Here is a 20,744-nt window from a genome sequence, read left to right on the forward strand (position 1 = left end):
AATTTGTGATTGGCAGCATTCTGGCAGTAACACAGTGCTGGAGAAAGTCAGCGGGTCAGGCACCATCAATGGAAGGAAATAAAGTTTTCCTTCTCTCTTCGACGGGAGATCAATGAGACTCTTTCTCACTGCTCCCCCTCTATCCCATGGTTCTATCAGAGTCCTTCTACTTACAGTCCTTTCCCTCTTCCACCCAGGATGTGGTAGCTTCTATCATTCCCCTCCGCCTCCCACCCCCGCCTACTTACTCACCCGCATTCCTCCTCACTATCACCTGTTGGCTAATAATGCTGTACCTCTTCGCCACCTTCTTGTACTGGCTTCTGAACCCTTACTGAGTTCCTCCAGTATTTTGTGTGTGTTGCTCCAGATTTGCAGCATCTGCAGAATTCCTTGTGTCCTGGCATTGTGATAGTGCCTACCACTGGCTTGAAGCTCACAACTACAGTCATCTCTATGCCACTGTTGCTGCCGGCCACTGTTAGTGAGCACCAAGTAATTTAGATCGCTGGTGCTCAGATAGCAAATCATATTCAATAGTTCTTAGATGGCACACTGGAAACAAATTACACAATTTATAATTATTTTTTAAAACATGCTAAAATCAGACCGAAATATACACTGTGGCCATTTTATTAGGTACACCTGCCTGTTTATAGTTAACACAAGAGGTTCTGCTACAGCACACGAACGGGCCCTTTGGTCCACAATATTGTGCTGAACCAATTAAATTAGTAATCAAATGGCCAACTATACACTCCCCTCTGCCTACACAATGTGCATATCCCTCCATTTCCCCCACATTCCTTTGCCTATTTAAGAGCCACCTGAATGCCCCATCATATTTGCCTCCCACCATCAACTTGGTTATATAGTGACATTCTTTCAACCAGCTTCCATTTCCCAGATCTTCCACTTTGAACATAGGACACAGAAACGGGCCCTTTGGAGGAGGGGAGGAGAAGATGGCAGCGCGACACCGTGCGCATGGCCGCTCCAAAATGATATCATATTTGTTAAGTAGGAGCCATGCACAATCCTGATTTGATGGAGGCAGACGTGAGAAGCACGGAGGAACATCTGGAGAAACTTCTGAAATGCTTGCTTCGCTGCTGCTGCTACTGTGCAATCTATAACCTCCGGAGGGAAGGCCCCAAATCCTCGGCTTTGCCTATTGCCTGTTGCTGGGGCCGGGGTCGAAGCACTCAGCAGAGATGGTGTTCGGTGCTAGGTGTCGGAGGGCTGGTCAGAGGCTCGAAGTTTTCGGACGGACTCAAGAGTCAGCTGTGGTCGGGTGCTTCCAGGGTGCTGCGTCGGCAAGTTTGCGGTGCTGGAAGCTCATGGCAGGGAGAGTTTCTCCCTTCAACTGTCTGTGTGAGATGAAATGATGGGACTTTCGAGAAGCTTTGAGACTTTTTTTAACCATGCCCATGGTCTGTTCTTCATCACTATTGTAACTATATGTTATAATTATGTGGTTTCTGTCAGTTTTTTTAGTCCTGGTTTGTCTTGTGTTTCGGTGCTATCATTCTGGAGGAACATTGTATCATTTCTTAATGCATGCATTACTAAATCACAATAAAAGAGGACTGCATGTCCTCATAATCTAATCTAATAAATGTTGTGCCACACCAACTAAATTATTAATCAAACGGCCAACTAAACTAATCCTTTCTGCCTACATAATGTCCATAGCCTTCCATTTCCCTCACATTCCTGTGCCTATCCAAGAGTCACTTGAATGCCCCTGTCATATTTGCCTCCTACCATCAACTTTATTCTTCTAAGAGGACCACGGCCTTATCGTAGGGTTTGGAGGCTTGAGTGCCTCAATGACCCGGAGAACTATGTTGGCTGGAGTCAGGGCTCTATGCTTTGGCTCTTGGTAGGGTCATCCGTGCCAAATAGGTCAAAGGGTGGAGGCTAGACTAAGAGTGGTCCACTGGTCTTCCAGGTTCAGGGGCTCAGCTCAGGGCTAACAACTCTGATTAGTCAAAAAAAATTGTTATAGAAACAGCAATGAAGCATCCTTCTACATCAGAGTGCGATGGTATTCCTGAGTCTCAGGACTTGCAAGACTGACAGTACTGAGAACCGAGAGAAAGCTACTGACATGAAGAAGGAAGCCCTGAACACCACCAGAGATGGACGACCTAACTTGCTGCCGTGAACACCAATGGCAGGACGGCCAGCAGAGATCAATTTGGACATGTAGTGGCATTCTCTCAAGCAGCTTCCTGTTTCCCAGATATTCCATTGTGAACATAGAACACAAAACAGCACAGGAACAGGCCTTTCGGCCCAAAATGTTGTTCCAGACCAATTAAATTAGTCATCAACTGGCCATCTAAACTAATCACTTCTGCGGACACAAGTTCCACATGGTTCCATTTTCCTCACATTCATGAGCCTGTCTCATCATTATCATCTTTATGTGTCATGTGGTATGATGTGGGCGATCACAGTCCCATATCCATAATTGTTCCCGGCAAAGTCCTCCATAGAGGAGGCCTGCCACCGCCCTCCCTTGGGCAGCGTCCTCACAAGACAGGTGACCCCCAGCCACTAGCAATACTCTTCAGAGACTGTCCACTTGGCATCAATGGTCACACAACCAGGACCCAAGACATGCACCAGCCGCTCACACGACCGTCCACCACCCGCTCCCACGGTGCCACGCGACCCTGATCGGGGGGGGGGTGTTCTAGGCAGGTGCCACGGCCTACCTAAGGGTGACCAGCAGTCCAGTGGAGGGGAGGAGCACCCTACACCTCCCTTGCTAGAGAAGTAACCCTGTGCCTATTTAACCGTCACTTAAAAGTCTCTAACACATCTGTCTCTACCACCACCTCAGGAGTGCATTCCGGGCACCAACCACTCTGTGTAAAATAACTTGATTCCAGATGCTGGAGATCTGAAGCAAGTCACTAAGGACTAGGAGGAACTTGGTGGACCAGGCAGCATCTGTGGAGGAAAATACAGTTGATGTTTGTGGTCAACACCCTTCATCTGGACAGGAAGGAAAGAAGGGAGAGAGCTAGTATAAAGCAACACTCTCAAAATGCTGGAGGAACTCAGCTGATCAGGCAGCATCGGTGGAAATGAATAAACAGTTGACATTTTGGGCTGAGACCCTTCTTCAGGACTGGATAGGAGGGGGGCAGAAAAAGGTGGACTGATGGGGAAGAGCAAGAGCTGGCAGGTGGATCCAGGTGAGGGGGGTGGTAGGCAGGTGAGGGAGAGAGGAGAGTAGGAATGTTGAAAGTGAAAGATGGCTAAAGAAAGTATGTGCTGGCACTGGAGAAGTTCCAGAGGAGATATATGAGAATGATCCCAGGAATGAAAGGGTTAATCGTATAAGGTGGGTGACGGGGTGGAGATGCGTCTCTACCAAAGAATGTGCAAGGCGCTCCCCCCTCCACCGACCCGTGAGTCACCCCTTTGTGTAAATATCTAATCAGCCAATCATGTGGCAGCAAGTCAATGCATGCAATCATGCCCAAGAGATTAAGTTGTTGTTTAGACCAAACATCAGAATGGGGGGAGACTTTGACTGTAGAATATTTGTTGATGACATTCAAGATTGTTTGAGTTTCTCAGAAACTGGTGATCTGGTGGGATTTTCATGCACAACAGTCTCAGATTTGAGAGAGAATGGTGCAAAAGAAAATCCCAAAAAATCCAGTGAGTGGCAGCTCTGTGGGTAAAACAACTTGAGAGAGATCTAAGGAGAATGGTCAGACTGGTTCAAAGGTTGCAGTAACTCAAATAACCACACATTATAACAGAACTGTGCAGAAGAGCATCTTTCAATGCACAGCACATCAAACCTTGAATTTGTTAGGCTACAGTACCAGAAGACTATGGACATACACATGGTGGCCACTTCATTAAGTACGGGTACTTAAAATGGTAAACTGAGTGAACATGTACGGCTAAATTAGATGCTGAAGTACTTTAGTCCATACCGACCACATCCATTCAGCTAGTCCCTTATTTCCTGCATTTAGTCGACATGTCTTCAGCCTCCAGCCCTGAATGTACCTGTCCAAGTGCTTCTCAAATAATACTAGTAAATTTGCCACACAGCTTTCTCTGGCAGCTCATTCTGTATACTTGCCACCAATGTTCCCTCTAATTTTCAGTAGTCAGTGTGCGCAAAAATCTTATGTTGTGCAAATTTTTTTCCTCTGACAAAAGTATGTGCGCACTGAATGCACAAATGGCACAGTTTATGTAGGTTTACAAAATACTTGACATAAAACTGCACAGAATAACAACAAAGTAACATACATGTTTGTCACTCAGTTATTTTTTTCTCTCTCCTGTCTTCGACATTTACCCCATTCTTTGTAAGCTCTATCTAGACTATTAGAACTTCCATCCAATTGATAGCTTTTGATTCTCATTAACATATCCAAATGACATTCACCTAAACGGTGTCTCAGCTTGTTTTTGAGTTGCTTCATTAGGCTAAAACCTCGCTCACAGTCCGCACTAGACACAAGAAAGGTTCCCCCAATGTCCATCAACTGTGCAAGGTCGCAAAACTGTTCATTTTGAAGTACAAATGCCACCATTTGAGCAAAGTTTGAAATCAGTTTGGATTTATTTTTTTCTTGCATGGAAAATTTGAAGTCATTAAACTGTCTAACTGTTAGAGTATTTTCAGCTAGAAAATCGTGATATCTTAGACGTAAGGCATTAACTTGATCATGGCCAAATGTGAAGTCACAATCTGCAATTGCGGAGAAATCAAAAACTGACCGTTCTTGTACCTCAACTTTGATCTCCTCTGGGTTTGATCACTTTCGCTCTCTGCACTCAACCGTAATATGCGTAGCACTCCTGTAACGGGTAATGACGGGGTCTGTTGCCTGAGCTTTTGCACACAGTCCAAATGCAATTTACTTGCCAAATGACGCTTCAAAAAGTCAAGTTTCCAAATATCATCCCACTTCCTTCCACCAGCAAATTCTCCAGCAACTTTCGCACCACTGCAATACAAACAGATAACTCCAGTTTCTGAATCATACATAAATATTTCTGGTAGCGGAACATTCATGACCTCATGAGCTTTCGGTGTCGCAGTTTCTACTATTTTGTTAAGTCATTCAACTTTAACAAATTTGCAGTTCTTTTGCACTTCACACCCTTCACTACTTTTGAATTTGACATAGTGAATCAATACTTTTTTCAATAAAAACTTAGTAAGTTATCTGCAGGATTTGAAACAGATCTTTGTAAACTTTACAATATGAACACTGTCTGCCAAACATGGCTGCCGCCGTGATGCAGCTGTACAAACCAGAACAGGAAAGGCGAGGTGACGTAAATTAGTGACATGCATTGTGATATTTGAAAAACTGAGTAACTAGTTAACAGAAACAGCTAAAAGATTATTTTCAATAAGTATAATTATTAATTACTACATTATTTTAGGTAACTAACCTTTTGTGCGCACATTACTTTCCTTTGTGCGCTGGTTGAAAAACGTGTGTGCATGCACACAGCTTAGAGGGAACTATGCTTGCCACCCTCTAGATGAAAAATTTGTTCCTCAAGACCTTAAATCTTTCTCCTTTTGCCCTAAACCTATGCACTATTATTTTGAATTCCCTAGGCTGAAGAAAATGTAGTTGCCATTCACCTTATCTGTGTCTTTCAGAATTCTAAGTACTTGTATAAAGTTGTCCTTCATTTTTCTGTGTTCTAGGGAATAAAGACTTGGCCTTGCTAAGTTCTACATATAATTCGGGCCCTTTAATCCTAAAAACATCCTGAAACCTTTGCTGCACTCTTTCCAGTTTAACCACAGATTTGCTGTAACAGGCTGATCAAAATTATACACAGTACTCTGTGTGGGCTCACTAATGACTTGCACAACTGCAACTGTGAATGCTAAAGAAAGTATTCATTAAGCACCTACAGGCACATGTATTCCCCCTTGATCCCTGAGCAGTCCCACCCTCACTCTGGTCATTATCTTGTACTTCATGTATGTACAGAACTCTGTAGGGGTTATTCTTTAATCCTACTCACCAAGGCCTTCTCATGTCCTTGTTCCTCCTCATTCTTCTAAACTCCAGGCGTAGATCAAATGTTCCTCCTTAACTCTTTCATTTGTAAACCTCCTCTGGACCCTCTCTAATGCCAGCACATTGTTTCTTAGATATGTGGCCTGAAACTCCTCACAATACTTCAAATCTAGTCTGATCAATGCCTTATCAACTCACAATATTACATCCCTTGCTTTTATATTTTAGTACTCTGGAAATGAACATGGCATTTACTTTCATTACTATTGACTCAATCTGCAAGTAAGCATTTTAAGGATCCCCAATTGTTTAAGTGCTATCAATCTTCAAATCTACATAGTATGACTATAATGCTCATGTCATTCATATGAGAAGCAATGAACATCAAGAGAGCCTGATCTTCTACTCCAGACATGTAGTAGCAGTACTATGGCTAAAACATCTGTCATTCCTGGGTGTATCAGCATTGACCAGAAACTCAACTCGAAGGGCCACTAATCCTGAGGTCAATGAGCAAATTAAAACTGGGCATCTGATGGTTTATAATTTGCCTTCTGACTTCCCAAAACTTTATTCATAATGCATAGGTCATGAATACAATGGTAAACAGTTCATGCATGGATGAATGCACTGCAAAAACATTCAAGGACAAAGCAGCTTATAAGGTGCTGTTTCCTGTAATCCCTTGAAACTTGCTAGTACCCTGACTGAAACTTACTAGCTTCATTGGAAAATTTATTGTAATATTTTTCAAAGAAATTAAAAATGCACAGCATTGTACAAAAGTCTTAGACACATGTATATAGCTAGGGTGCCTAAGCTGTTTGCGTAGTACTGTAGTAATTTTATGTATTGCATTGCACTGTTGCCCCAGAAATAAAAATGATAACCCTGATACTGATTTGGGTCTCTATTGTGGACTGAGAGTGGGAAGGGGGCAGGGAAAGGGAAATCATGATTTAGAAAAGGGGAAAGGAGACAGTGGGGAATGGGATGCACCAGAGAGACATTCTGTAATATCAATAAAACAAGAGGGGGCTACTGCACAGGATGGAAGTAAGCTGCAGGGAGTTGTAAAATTAGTCAGCTCCATCATGGGCAGTAGTCTCCATAGTATCCAAGACACTTTCAAGGAGCGGTGCCTCAAAAAGGTGACATCCATCATTAAGGACCCCCACCAACCAGCACATGCCCTCTTCTCATTGTTACCATCAGGAAGGAAGTACAGAAGCCTGAAGACACATACTCAATGATTCAGAAACAGCTTCTTCCTCTCTGCCATCTGATTCCTAAATGAACATTACCTCCCTATTTTTTTTATTTCTGTTTTGAACTATTTGTTTAATTCAACTGTTTAATATAGGCATCCGTTAGTCTCGTGAGACCATGGATTTGTGCCTTGGAAAGCTTCCAGGGCGCAGGCCTGGGCAAGGTTGTATGGAAGACCGGCAGTTGACCATGCTGCAAATCTCCCCTCTCCACGCCACTGATGTTGTCCAAGGGAAGGGTACTAGAGCCGATACAGCTTGGCACCGGTGTCGTCACAGAGCTATGTGTGATTAAGTGCCTTGCTCGAGGACATAACACGCTGCATCAGCTGAGGCTTGAACTAGCGACCTTCAGATCACTAGACTGACGCCTTAACCACTTGGCCACGCGCCAATGCAAAAATATATATTCACTGTAATTCAGTTCTTTTTATATTATCACCTATTGTGTTGTATTGCTGTTGCAAAGTTAACAAATTTCACAACATATGTCAGTGATACTAAATCTGATTCTCATGTTGAACATGGGGCAAATTATTCTTCTCTTCCCTGAGAACAGTGCGTATGGGAGCATGAAATTGTACATTCATTGCTAATTAAGTACTTCATTTGTATTTTAGCTAGAGTTATATAACATACTATTGTTTTGTTTTCACCACCCAGCTCAGTTGTATCCTTTGGCTATAAGAACAGGATGGTTGGAAATGCAGCTAAAAGTCAGGTATGATTTTCTTTTATCTCATGTTCCAAACTTTACTTCTGCATTAGCATTTTGGCACTTCATTTTATGCCCCTTTCTCACCTTGTAGAACTGAGCACATGCTCATCAGCACACATCAAAGTTGCTGGTGAACGCAGCAGGCCAGGCAGCATCTCTAGGAAGAGGTACAGTCGACGTTTCAGGCCGAGACCCTTCGTCAGGTCTAACTGAAGGAAGAGTTAGTAAGAAATTTGAAAGTGGGAGGGGGAGGGGGCGATCCAAAATGATAGGAGAAGACAGGAGGGGGAGGGATGGAGCCAAGAGCTGGACAGGTGATTGGCAAAGGGGATATGAGAGGATCATGGGACAGGAGGCCCAGGGAGAAAGACAAGGGGGTGGGGGAACCCTAGAGGATGGGCAAGTGGTATAGTCAGAGGGACAGAGGGAGAAAAAGGAGAGTGAAAGAAAGAATGTGTGTGTAAAAATAAATAACGGATGGGGTACGAGGGGGAGGTGGGGCATTAGCGGAAGTTAGAGAAGTCAATATTCATGCCATCAGGTTGGAGGCTACCCAGATGGAATATAAGGTGTTGTTCCTCTAACCTGAGTGTGGCTTCATCTTTACAGTAGAGGAGGCCGTGGATAGACATGTCAGAATGGGAATGGGATGTGGAATTAAAATGTGTGGCCACTGGGAGATCCTGCTTTCTCTGGCGGACAGAGCGTAGGTGTTCAGCAAAGCGGTCTCCCAGTCTGCGTTGGGTCTCGCCAATGTATAGAAGGCCACATCGGGAGCACCGGACGCAGTATATCACCCCAGCCGACTCACAGGTGAAGTGTCGCCTCACCTGGAAGGACTGTCTGGGGCCCTGAATGGTGGTAAGGGAGGAAGTGTAAGGGCACTTGTTCTGCTTACAAGGATAAGTGCCAGGAGGGAGATCAGTGGGGAGGGATGGAGGGGACGAATGGACAAGGGAGTCGCGTAGGGAGCGATCCCTGTGGAAAGCGGCGGGGAGGGGTGGAGGGAAAGATGTGCTTAGTGGTGGGATCCCGTTGGAGGTGGCGGAAGTTACGGAGAATAATATGTTGGACCCGGAGGCTGGTGGAGTGGTAGGTGAGGACCAGAGGAACCCTATTCCTAGTGGGGTGGCGGGAGGATGGAGTGACAGCAGATGTGCGTGAAATGGGGGAGATGCGTTTGAGAGCAGAGCCTCCTCTACTGTATATCCACAGCCTCTATGTCTATCCACGGGCTCCTCTACTGTAAAGATGAAGCTACACTCAGGTTGGAGGAACAACACCTTATATTCTGTCTGGGTAGCCTCCAACCTTATGGCGTGAACATTGACTTCTCTAACTTCCGCTAATGCTCCACCTCCCCCTCATACCCCATCCGTTATTTATCTTTACACACACATTCTTTCTCTCACTCTCCTTTTTCTCCCTCTGTCCCTCTGACTATACCCCTTGCCCATCCTCTAGGTTCCCCCCCCCCCCTTGTCTTTCTCCCTGGGCCTCCTGTCCCATGATCCTCTCATATCCCCTTTGCCAATCACCTGTCCAGCTCTTGGCTCCATCCCACCCCCTCGTGTCTTCTCCTATCATTTTGGATCTCCCCCTCCCCCTCCCACTTTCAAATCTCTTACTAACTCTTCCTTTAGTTAGTCCTGATGAAGGGTCTCGGCCTGAAATGTTGACTGTACCTCTTCCTAGAGACGCTGCCTGGCCTGCTGCATTCACCAGCAACTTTGACGTGTGTTGCTTGAATTTCCAGCACCTGCAGAATTCCTGTTGTGTACATTTTCATCAGAAAGGTTTCCATTGTTTGCTTATGTGTAATTAGAATCACTTAGTTTATCTTGTATATAGTTGTAATTTGCATTACCCTGATAAGGTTGGGGCCATCTTAAATTGTAGGTAATCTTTTTCATCTAACTTTACTTTATAACTTTTTGATAAAATATTTCTTATTGTATAATTGTTGAGACAAAACTAGATGAAGATGTAGAGTGGGAAAAGGGAAAACAGAATTTACAGTTTAGAGTTGCATTCACATTTGTAGTTTTAGTATTCTATGATTTGAGATTATGTTTGCCAGTGTTCTTGTATCTAACCAAAGGTGAGATTTGAAAGTAAAATCTTCAAACTGTTTAATTTGAGCTGATCCTCTGTTGCAACTGGTTTGATTTAAGAATGCTTATTGTAGTGTATGGAGGTAATCATTCCAAATACTAAACTTGACCTTCTTTTGCTGCAAGATTTGGCTCAAAGCAGCTTGCTCTTTCATTTTTTTAAAAGTTAATTGTGCTGCGATGTTTGAAATGACAATGATTACATACATCTACAACTTGTTGCACAAGTTATGCAGGATGAAAAATGTGTTGGCAGTGGTTTACATTAAGTTGCTTGTGAGCCAGTGGCCACTAAATGTATGGGTATGCAGAGTAGCTGGAACGTGTAATTCAGTTCACAATACTTATTTTACTTCTGCATTAATGTTATATGCCCCTCTCTTACCTTGTAGAACTGTACAAACGAACATTCCTATAAACTATTGCCTGTTATTCCACTGCTGATGTGTTGATTATGATTTTTAGAGTCCAACAAAGATGGTATGTTTGAGTCAGTTGTTCTTAAGAATTGATGCTTAATAGGGATTTTAAGACATTAAGATGTCCTCACTGAAATCTATCAATTGCTGTCTTACAAATTTGATTGACATTTTGAGGAAGATGATTAATGAAAAGAGATAAGTGGGTATTGTATACATGGACTTTGCTAAAGTCTTCAGTTCCCTTGTAGACAGATCCTCAATATTATGGCATGTGGCATCTATGGAGAATTGGTAGATTGGATTCAAAGATGGCTTAGCCATAGAAGACAGGGTGGTGGTGAGGCATGATGTTCCAACTGGGGGTAAGAGACCAGTGATGTTCCACAAAAATCAATGCTGGGACCTCTGCTTGTAATATGAATAATTTGGATTAAAATGGAGGTAGGATGATTAGTAAGTTTACAGAGAACACAACAATTGGTGGAGTTGTAAATAACAAGGATGGTTCTCAAAGGATTCGGCAGGATATAGACCATTCGGAAATGTGGGCAGAGAAATGGCAGATGGAGTTTAATCTGGAGACGTCCGAAATGTTGCACCTTGCAAGATCAACTATAAGAGGTAAATGTATAGTAACAGCAGGACCCTTAGGATCATTGTTGTACAAAGACATAATGGAGTTCAAGTTCATTGTTCCTTGAAAGTGGCAACATAAGTAGATGGTGGTAAATAAAGTTTATGGCTTTACCGTCATCAGCCAGGTTGTTGAATACAAAATCATGATACAACTGTATAAAACATTGGTTATGCAATTATTTGGAAAATTGTGCATCAATTGTAAGGATATGGAGTCTAATCCACCAGGATTAGTTCCGGAACGAAAGGCCTCATCTTGAGTGCAGATACGGTAGAGACGAAGGAATTGAGAAAAGGCTTTTTTTTTGCAAATAACAGGTTGGGAAGAGGCAGGTAGCTGTAAGAGTTGGTATGTTTATGAAAGACATCAGTAGGTAAATTGTCTCTAGAGATAGACAGAGAGATCGAGAAAGGGGAGGGAGATGTCGGAAATGGACCAGGTAAATTTGAAGGCAGGGTGGAAGTTAGGCAAAGTTGATTAAATCAGTGAGCTCCACATGGGTGCAGGAAGCAGTGGTCAATGTAGCATAGGACAAGTTAGGAAGTGATACCAGTGATGGCTTGGAACATAGACTGTTCCATGTAGCCAAAAAAAGGCAGGCATTGCTGGGACCTATGCAAGTGCCATGGCTGCACCTTTCGTTTCATGGAAGTGGGAGGAGCCGAAGGAGAATGCCATTGAGCCTGGTTCCTGTGTTGTGCTGTTCTGTATTTTATCTGCTGAGTACCACTGCTGTCTTCAGAGTAAGATGAGAATCATACAGTTCTCTGAGATGGTAGTGCTGAATTTAATCCACTTCATTTTAGGTTCCATAAAGATGAAAGAAAAGATCTATTATTTTCTGCATTTTCTGCATATTCTGCCTACTTGCAGAAGCTTTCTATTTTCAAACCGTACCTAATCTAACAAGTGGATTTTCTTCTTTATGTGAACATGTAACCCAGTATTAATTAGTAAAACTTCTGTTTTTTCTTTTCACTTTGCAGCTAATCACAAATGCCAAGAACACTATAATAAACTTCAAAAGATTCCATGGTCGAGCTTTTAATGATCCTTTCATTCAAAATCAGAAAGATAAGCTAGCTTTTGATCTTGTGCCAATGGAAACCGGTGTGGGAATTAAGGCAAGTGTGTTTGAATTTCCTTGTTATTGAGTATATCAAGAACATCAGAGACACTTAGTTTTTTATATGTATTAAAAACCTTTTCAGAATCAGAATCAGGTTTATCACCAGCATGTGACGTGAAATTTGTTAACTTAGCAGTAGCAGTTCAATGCAATACATAATCTGGCATAGAGAGAAAAAAAAATAATAAATAAAATAAAACATAGTAAATAAACCGGTAAATCAATTATGTATATTGAATAGATTTTTTTTAAATGTGCAAAAACAGAAATACTGTATTTTTTTAAAAAGTGAAGTAGTGTCCAAAGCTTCAATGACCATTCAGGAATCGGATGGCAGAGGGGAAGAAGCTGTTCCTGAATCGCTGAGTGTCTGCCTTCAGGCTTCTGTACCTCCTACCTGATGGTAACAGTGAGAAAAGGGCATGCCCTGGGTGCTGGAGGTCCTTAATAATGGATGCTGCCCTTCTGAGACTCTGCTCCCTGAAGATATCCTGAGTACTTTGTAGGCTAATGGAGCTGACTAGACTTGCAACCTTCTGCAGCTTCTTTCGGTCCTGTGCAGTAGCCCTTCCTTACCAGACAGTGATGCAGCCTGTCAGAATACTCTCCACAGTACAACTATAGAAGTTTTTGAGTATATTTGTTAACATGCCAAATCTCCAAGTTCCTAATAAAGTATAGCCGCTGTCTTGCCTTCTTTGACTACATCGATATGTTGGGACCAGGTTAGATCCTCAGACCTTGACACCCAAGAACTTGAAGCTGCTCATTCTCTCCACTTCTGATCCCTCTATGACGATTGGTGTTTGTTCCTTCGTCTTACCCTTCCTGAAGTCCACAGTTAGCTCTTTCGCCTTACTGACGTTGAGTGCCAGGTTGTTGCTGTGGCACCTTTCCACTAGTTGGCATATCTCACTCCTGTATACCCTCTCGTCACCACCTGAGATTCTACCAACAATGGTTGTGTCGTCAGAAAATTTGTAGATGGTATTTGAACTATGCCTAGCCACACTCGTGTATACAGAGAGTAGTGCAGTGGGCTAAGCACACACCCCTGAGGTGCGCCAGTGTTGATCGTCAGCGAGGAGGACATGTTATCACCAATCCACACAGGCTATGGTCTTCCAGTTAGGAAGTTGAAGATTCAATTGCAGAGGGAGGTACAGAGGCCCAGGTTCTGCAACTTCTCAATCAGGATTGTGGGAATGATGGTATTAAATGCTGAGCTATAGTCAACGAACAGCGTCCTGATGTAGGCGTTTGTGTTGTCTAGGTGGTCTGAAGCCATGTGGAGAGCCATTGAGATTACATCTGCCGTTGACCTATTGTGGCAATAGGCAAACTGCAATGGGTCCAGGTCCTTGTTGAGGCAGGAGTTCAGTCTAGTCATGACCAACCACTCAAAGCATTTCATCACTGTTGATGTGAGTGCTACCAGGCGATAGTCATTAAGGCAGCTGACATTATTCTTATTTGGCACTGGTATAATTGTTGCCCTTTTGAAGCAAGTGGGAACTTCTGCCTGTAGCAGTGAGAGGTTGAATACTCCCGCTGGTTGGTTGGCACAGGTCTTCAGAGCCTTACCAGGTACTCCATCGGGACCTTCTGCCTTGCGAGGGTTCACTCTCTTTAAAGACAGTCTTACATCGGCCTCTGAGACAGAGATCACAGAGTCATCAGGTGCAGCAGAGATCTTCACAGCTATAGTTATGTTCTCCCTTTCAAAGTGTGCATAAAAGGCATTGAGTTATCTGGTAGTGAAGCATCGTTGCCATTCATACTATTGGGTTTTGCTTTGTAGGAAATAATGTCTTGCAATCCCTGCCAGAGTTGCTGTGCAACTGATACCGCCTCCAACCTCATTCGAAATTGTCTCTTTGCCCTTGAAATAGCCCTCTGCAAATCATACCTGGTTTTCTGGTACAGGCCTGGGTTGCCAGACTTGAATGCCACAGACCTAGCCTTCAGCAGATGATGTACTTCCTGGTTCATCCACAGCTTTTGGTTTGGGAATGTGCAGTAAATCTTTGTAGGCACATACTCATCCACTCAGGTTTTCATGAAGTCAGTAACAACTGCAGTATATTCATCCAGATTCAAAGATGAATCCCTGAATCAAGTCCAGTCCACTGATTCAAAGCAATCCTGTAGGCGCTCCTGTGCTTCCCTTGTCCAAACCTTCTTGGTCCTCACTACTGATGCTGCAGTCTTCAGTCTCTGCCTATACTCGAGGAGTAGAAGTAGAGCTAGGTGATCAGACTTCCCGGAGTGAGGGTGTGGAATAGCACGGTAGGCATTCTTGATGGTGGTGTAACAATGGTCCAGTGTGTTGTTTCCTCTGGTATTGCAAGTGATCTGTTGATAGTAATCACTTAGTGATTTTATTTCAGGCTGGCCTTGTTTAAAATTTCCCAAAATGACGGTGAAGGCGTTAGGATACGCTGTTTTGTGCATGTTGGTCCCATTGTTCAGATCATCTGAACCCTGCTTGACATTGGCCTGAGGTGGAATGTAAACTGCTACCAGAATGACCCCAGAGAACTCCCGTGGTAGGTAAAAAGGATGACACTTTACTGCCAAATATTCCAGGTCTGGTGAGCAGAATTGGGACAGCACTGATATATTTGTGCACCAAGAAGAGTCGATCAGGAGGCATGCTCCTCCACCTCTGCTTTTGAGAGACTCTATAGATCTATCCTGACAGTGTATAGTAAACCCATTGATCTGAATGTCTCCTTCCAGTATGGAAAGGGTTAATCAGGATTCCATGAAACAAACATTCTGCATTGTTTTAGAAGTTTTGTCTTTTGATGAAAACATTCTTAGAGACAGTCTAAGCAGTGTGTCATTTGTGACCTTCTCAGCACTGAGGCCTTGCCACACCTGATTGGAACTGAAAGTCTGACAGTGGGACAAGGCCAACAGCATCCAACCAGAGTAAGTGTAGACAAATGAAGAGAGCAAGTTCAAAATAATCCAGCCTGTTGCTAAAACATCTCTAACTATGTTGAAAAATCACTATGTCTTGCCTTTATTGCATTCTATTTGTAGTGAGTTTGTCAATCCGATAAAATGTAAGGGCAAGACTGAAATTAGAGACTGTAGATACTGGAACAACACAAGATGCTGGAGAAATTCAGTAAGTCAGGCAAGCATCTATGTAGGGAAATGGACAGTCAACAATGTTGGGTCAAGATGTTTCAATTGGATTCTGTGTATGAGCAAAATAACTTCTGATTTCCCTGCTCTTTCTGTCACCTGTAGGATAAGGGAGCCAGTTATTGTCAAGAGGTTTTGTAATTAATCCTTAACGCAGTTCCAGTTTGCTGTAATTCATACCAGTAATTTTAAAACAAAGGTTGGTTTTGCTGTAAAATTCACTGTAGGCTAGTGGTCCCTGCATCTAACTCGTCGACTGATGCCAGTTTATTGGTAAATATTACACTTTTTGTTACTCTCCAGCGGTGTGCAGAGAAAGCTAGATAACTGCATGAATCCTATGATTGAATACTGATGGTTGGTTTCGCAACTGTTGTGATTTTATGACAATTAATACAGTTCAGAAACCCAGTGATCATTGATATTCATTTGTACTCAGAAATTGCAACCTGTTTTTTTGCCCTCCAAAATGAGATGAATTCCACATACAAAATTTGACCCCAGCATGTCCAAATAATATACGTTGAATATAGTTTGATATCAGTTGCCAAGATCTTCAGATGTAGTTGTAGCAACAAAATTGGATGTATCTAAGGTTTCACCATAGAAGATGTTTATGGAAATTGGGCAAGTCCACAGCCCATGCTATCCATTCTATGCTATTTCAACCTGCAAATAGTAATTATTTCTAGAAATTGTTTAGAATCGGGTTTGTTTGCTGGAAGTTCTCAGTATGTCATGTTGTGTCTGGTCTTTCATCAAAACTGGGTATGTTAGAGATTAATACAATAAGGCAGGACAAGTAGAGGAAACACAACCATTTGTGATGGAACAAGAGATTAAATGACAGAAGTGATGATGAACCTGAGTGGAAAAAGTGGTAAAGGCATGATTGACTAACAAAAGAGCAGCTTCCAGGAGAAGTATAAATAGGAGAAAAAGAATAAAACCTGGAATTTTTTTTGTGGGGAGGGGGAAAGACAAAGATTAAAAAAAAGTTGAAATGCTGATTATCTGCAATTGTTGAAATTAATGCTGAATTGAGAGTCAATAATATACCTTGTCAAAAGATAAGATTTTTTCCTAAGATTATCTTCATAGGATCAGTGTAGGAGGCTGAAAACCACAAGGTCATGGTAGGAGAAATCTGGATAACTGAAACTATAGGTACATGGAAACTTTGAGTCTGCAAAACGAGTCTACTCTGGAAAGTGTTCACCCAATTTGCATTTGGTTCCTCCGGTGAAAAGAAGGCCATATCATGAGCAAGAAATGCTATCTACTCAATTAGAATACATAGAAGTAAATTGATGAATCGCTTGGAAAGAAATATTTAACCTCAGTTGTTTGGAAGGCCATATGCATTTGCAATAGAAAGTGCCATAGGAAAAGGAATTAGTATCTGTAGAGGTAGAAAATTGAAGCATTATGAATTTTGGATTTCATATTCTTCAGTGTGTGTGAGAGAAGAATTGCACTGAATGGTGATTCCAGAGACTTTGTACAAAATGAGTGTACTACCTTATTAAACCAATATTTGCAAAGGCTGTAGTGATCACAGAAAAGGTACTGTTGCTATCCTCTTCTAAAATATGATTGAGGGTTCAAGTTCAACAGAGAAGGGAACAAATAATTGGGAGCTGGTGCAAGAAGTTGTGGGCTTGGTGACAGAAAATGTGGTTGACTGTATAAGTGGTACTTTTATGTACTGAACCAGATAGAAATTACAAAGTACCAAAAGTACCATAGGTAATATCTAATACCAATTTGAAGAAATTTCAACAGTACCTAATTTCTTTCTGAGGTCTTTAGAAAGTGAACATAGAGAATAAAAGCACAAGTAAAGCATTAAGATGGAAAGGTACCAGATGTTTGATACGAATATGCAAGTTGCCAGTTATGGTACAAGAAATGAAGATTAAGGCTCTTATTTGTAAATCAGTTTGTTCTTCAGCAGCTTATGTTCTTGCTTGTAGGTTATGTACATGAATAAAGAACAGCATTTCACCACAGAACAGATTACAGCAATGTTGCTAAGCAAACTGAAGGCGACCGCTGAAAGTAATCTGAAAAAGTCTGTATCTGATTGTGTAATTTCTGTAAGTATTTTTAGGCATGGAAATTGCTGTGTTCAAATCGCATTAACATAGGTGTGATTATCTTATTCTTAGATCAGCTTCATTCATGGAGATAATTATTTTGCATACCAGCTTTTATTATGCCCTTTATATAATTACTGTACAGAATCTAGGTCTGTTCAAAATTTTAAATGGCAGTGGTGTCTCAGCACTTTGAAAAACACTCTCAGATTTCCTCATCATTAAGTTATAAAAATTTGACCATAAGATATAGAAGCAGAATTAGGCCATTTGGCCTATTGCGTCTGCTCCTCCATTTTGTCATGGCTGATCCAATTTTTCTCTCGGTCCCAATCTCCTGCCTTCTCCCTGTATCCCTTCATGCCCTGACCAATCAAAAATCTGTCAACATACATAAATGTACATAAAGACTTGGCCTCCACAGCTGCCTGTGGCAAAGAATTCCACAGATTCACCATTCTCTGGCTAAAGAAGTTCCTACTCATCGCTGTTCTAAAAGGACGCCCCTCCTTTCTAACGCTGTGTCCTCTGGTCTTGGACTGTCCCACCATGGGATATGTTCTCTCCACATCCACTCTATCAAAGTCTTCCACCATTCAATGGGTTTCAATGAGGTCACCCCTCATTCATCTGAACTCAGATCTATCGAGCACTCTTCATATGACAAGCTGTTCAATCCTAGAATCATTTTTGTGAACCTCCTTTGAACCCTCTCCAGTTTCAGCACATCCTTTCTAAGATAAGGGGCCCAAACCTGCTCACAATACTACAATTGAGTGCTCACCAGTGCTTTATGAAGTTTCAAGATTACATCCTTGTTTTTATATTTTAGTCCTCTTGAAATGAATGCTAACATTCCATTTGCCTTCATCACAGACTCAACCTCCAAATTAACCTTTAGGGATTCCTACACAAGGACTCCCAAGTCCCTATGCACCTCAGTTTGTTGTTTTTCTCTCCATTTAGAAAATAGTCAATCCTTTCATTACTTCTTTCAAAGTACATGACCATACACTTCCCAACACTGAATTCCATCTGCCATTTCTTTACCCATTCCCCTAATCTGTCTTAACTCCTTCTGTAGCCTCTCTACTTCCTCAAAACTACCTGCCTCTCCACCTATCTTCATTTCATCTGCATACTTTGCAGCAAAGCTGTCCATTCCATCATCCAAATCATTGATGCATAATGTAAAAAAAAAATGGTCCTAACACAGAACCCTGTGGAACACTACTAGTTACCAGTAGACAGTTGGAGAAGGCTCTTTACCTCATGCCAATCAGCCACTGCTTTATCCATGCTAGAGTCTTTCCTGTAGTCTTGTAGTTTGTTGAGCAGCCTCATGTGTGGAACCTTGTTCAAGGCATAAATCCAAGTACAGAACATTAACGGATTCTCCCTCGTCTATCCTGCTTGTTACTACTTCAATGAATTCCAACAGATTTGTCAGGCAAAATTTTCCCTTAAAGAAACCATGCTGATTATGGCACATTTTATCATGTGTCTTCAAGTAGCCTGAGACTTCCTCCTTGATAATCCACTCCAATGTCTTCCCAACCACTGAGTTCAGGCTGACTGGCCTTATAGGTTCCTTTCTTCTGCTTCTTGCCCTTCTTGGAGCGAAGTGACACTTACAATTTTCCAGTATCCAAGAACCATTCCAGATTCTAATGATTCTTGAAAGGTCGTTACTAAAGCCTCCATGATCTCTTCAGCCACTTTTTTCAGAACTCTGGGGTGTACACCACCTGGTCCAGGTGACATCAACTATTAAACCTTTCAGTTTCTCAGGAACACTCTCTCCATTATGGTAACTTCGCACACTTCATGCGCTCTGACACCAGGAACTTCTACCATACTGCTAGTGTCTTCCACAGTGAAAATTGATACAAAATACTTATTCAATTCATCTGTCATTTCCTTATCCCCCATTATTACCTCTCCAGCATTGTTTTCTAGTGGTCTGACATCCACTCTCTCCTCTCTTTTACACTTTACATATCTGAAGAAACTTTTGCTATCCTCTTTAATATTATTAGCTGGCTTACTTTTGTATTCCATCTTTATCTTAATTACTTTTTTAGTTGTCTTCTGGTTTTTAAAGGCTTCCTAATCTTCTGACTTCCCACTAATTTTTTACTCTATTATATACCCTCTCTTTGGCTTTAATGTTGGCTTTGACTTCTCTTCTTTGACACGGTTGTGTCATCTTTCCTTTAGAGTACATCTTCCTCATTGGGATGTATATATCCTGTGCCTTCCAAATTGCTTTCAGAAATTACAGCCATTGCTGCTCTGTTATCATCCCTGCCAGTGTTCTTTTCCAATAAATTTTGGCCAACTCCTCTCTCATGGCTCTGTAATTCCCTTCACTCCACTATAATACTGATACATTTAACTTTAGCTTCTCCTTCTCAAATTTTAGGGAGAATTTGATCATATTATCATCACTTGCCCCTTGGGGTTCTTTATCTTAGCTTTTTAATCCAGTCTGATTCTTTGCATAACACAAAATCCAGAACAGCTGATCCCCAGTGGGCTCAATCATGAGCTGCTCTTAAAAAGTCATCTCATAGACATTCTAGAAATTCAGTAATTATAATATTTTTGACAGTTTTCTCCAGTAAAAATGTTGAGCTAAGATTTGCTATATTGAATAGTAAAATGTGCAATATGATATAAAATATATTTTCTTTTGTAGGTACCTTCTTTTTTCACCAATGCTGAACGGAGTTCAATACTAAAAGCTGCTGGAATCGCTGGCTTGAATTGCTTAAAGTTAATGAATGATCCTACTGCAGGTATGCTGTCAGGTTGAAAGATTTTAATGGATGATTCCTTTTGGAATATTTTTCTCTAATAATCTATCCTTATTATTGTAGCCTGTCTGGCATATGGAATCTACAACCCAGATCTTCCATCCCCTGAGGAAAAATCAAAGATTGTTGTATTTGCAGATATGGGTCATTCTGCATTTCAAGTTTCTGCCTGTGCTTTACATACGGGAAGCATGAAGGTAATTAATTTTGCATTGTATTTTCATTAAAAGACATATGAATGTTTTTCTGCGTTATGAGAAGTCATCCTTGAAATTTACTAGGACAATTTGTAAAAATCAAAATATTGACAAACAATTTGCAAATGTTATCTGAAAATGTTT

General features: G+C 41.8%; 1 protein-coding gene across 2 annotated transcripts in view; it reads left to right on the plus strand.

The window, feature by feature from the left end:
* hsph1 (heat shock 105/110 protein 1) overlaps positions 1–20,744 on the plus strand; it is a 57,065-nt gene that overhangs the window by 1,288 nt on the left and 35,033 nt on the right. Inside the window, exons 2-6 of one of the 2 annotated variants that reach the window (XM_072262952.1) lie at positions 7,970–8,027; positions 12,184–12,321; positions 17,462–17,584; positions 20,286–20,385; positions 20,467–20,600. In XM_072262952.1, coding sequence (XP_072119053.1) covers positions 7,970–8,027; positions 12,184–12,321; positions 17,462–17,584; positions 20,286–20,385; positions 20,467–20,600 — 553 coding nt within the window. The remainder of the gene's footprint in view (positions 1–7,969; positions 8,028–12,183; positions 12,322–17,461; positions 17,585–20,285; positions 20,386–20,466; positions 20,601–20,744) is intronic. The other variant, XM_072262953.1, reaches the window with a different exon arrangement.

The sequence above is a fragment of the Mobula birostris genome, chromosome 7 (genome assembly GCF_030028105.1).
Source record: "Mobula birostris isolate sMobBir1 chromosome 7, sMobBir1.hap1, whole genome shotgun sequence".
In the NCBI taxonomy this organism is placed as follows: domain Eukaryota; kingdom Metazoa; phylum Chordata; class Chondrichthyes; order Myliobatiformes; family Myliobatidae; genus Mobula; species Mobula birostris.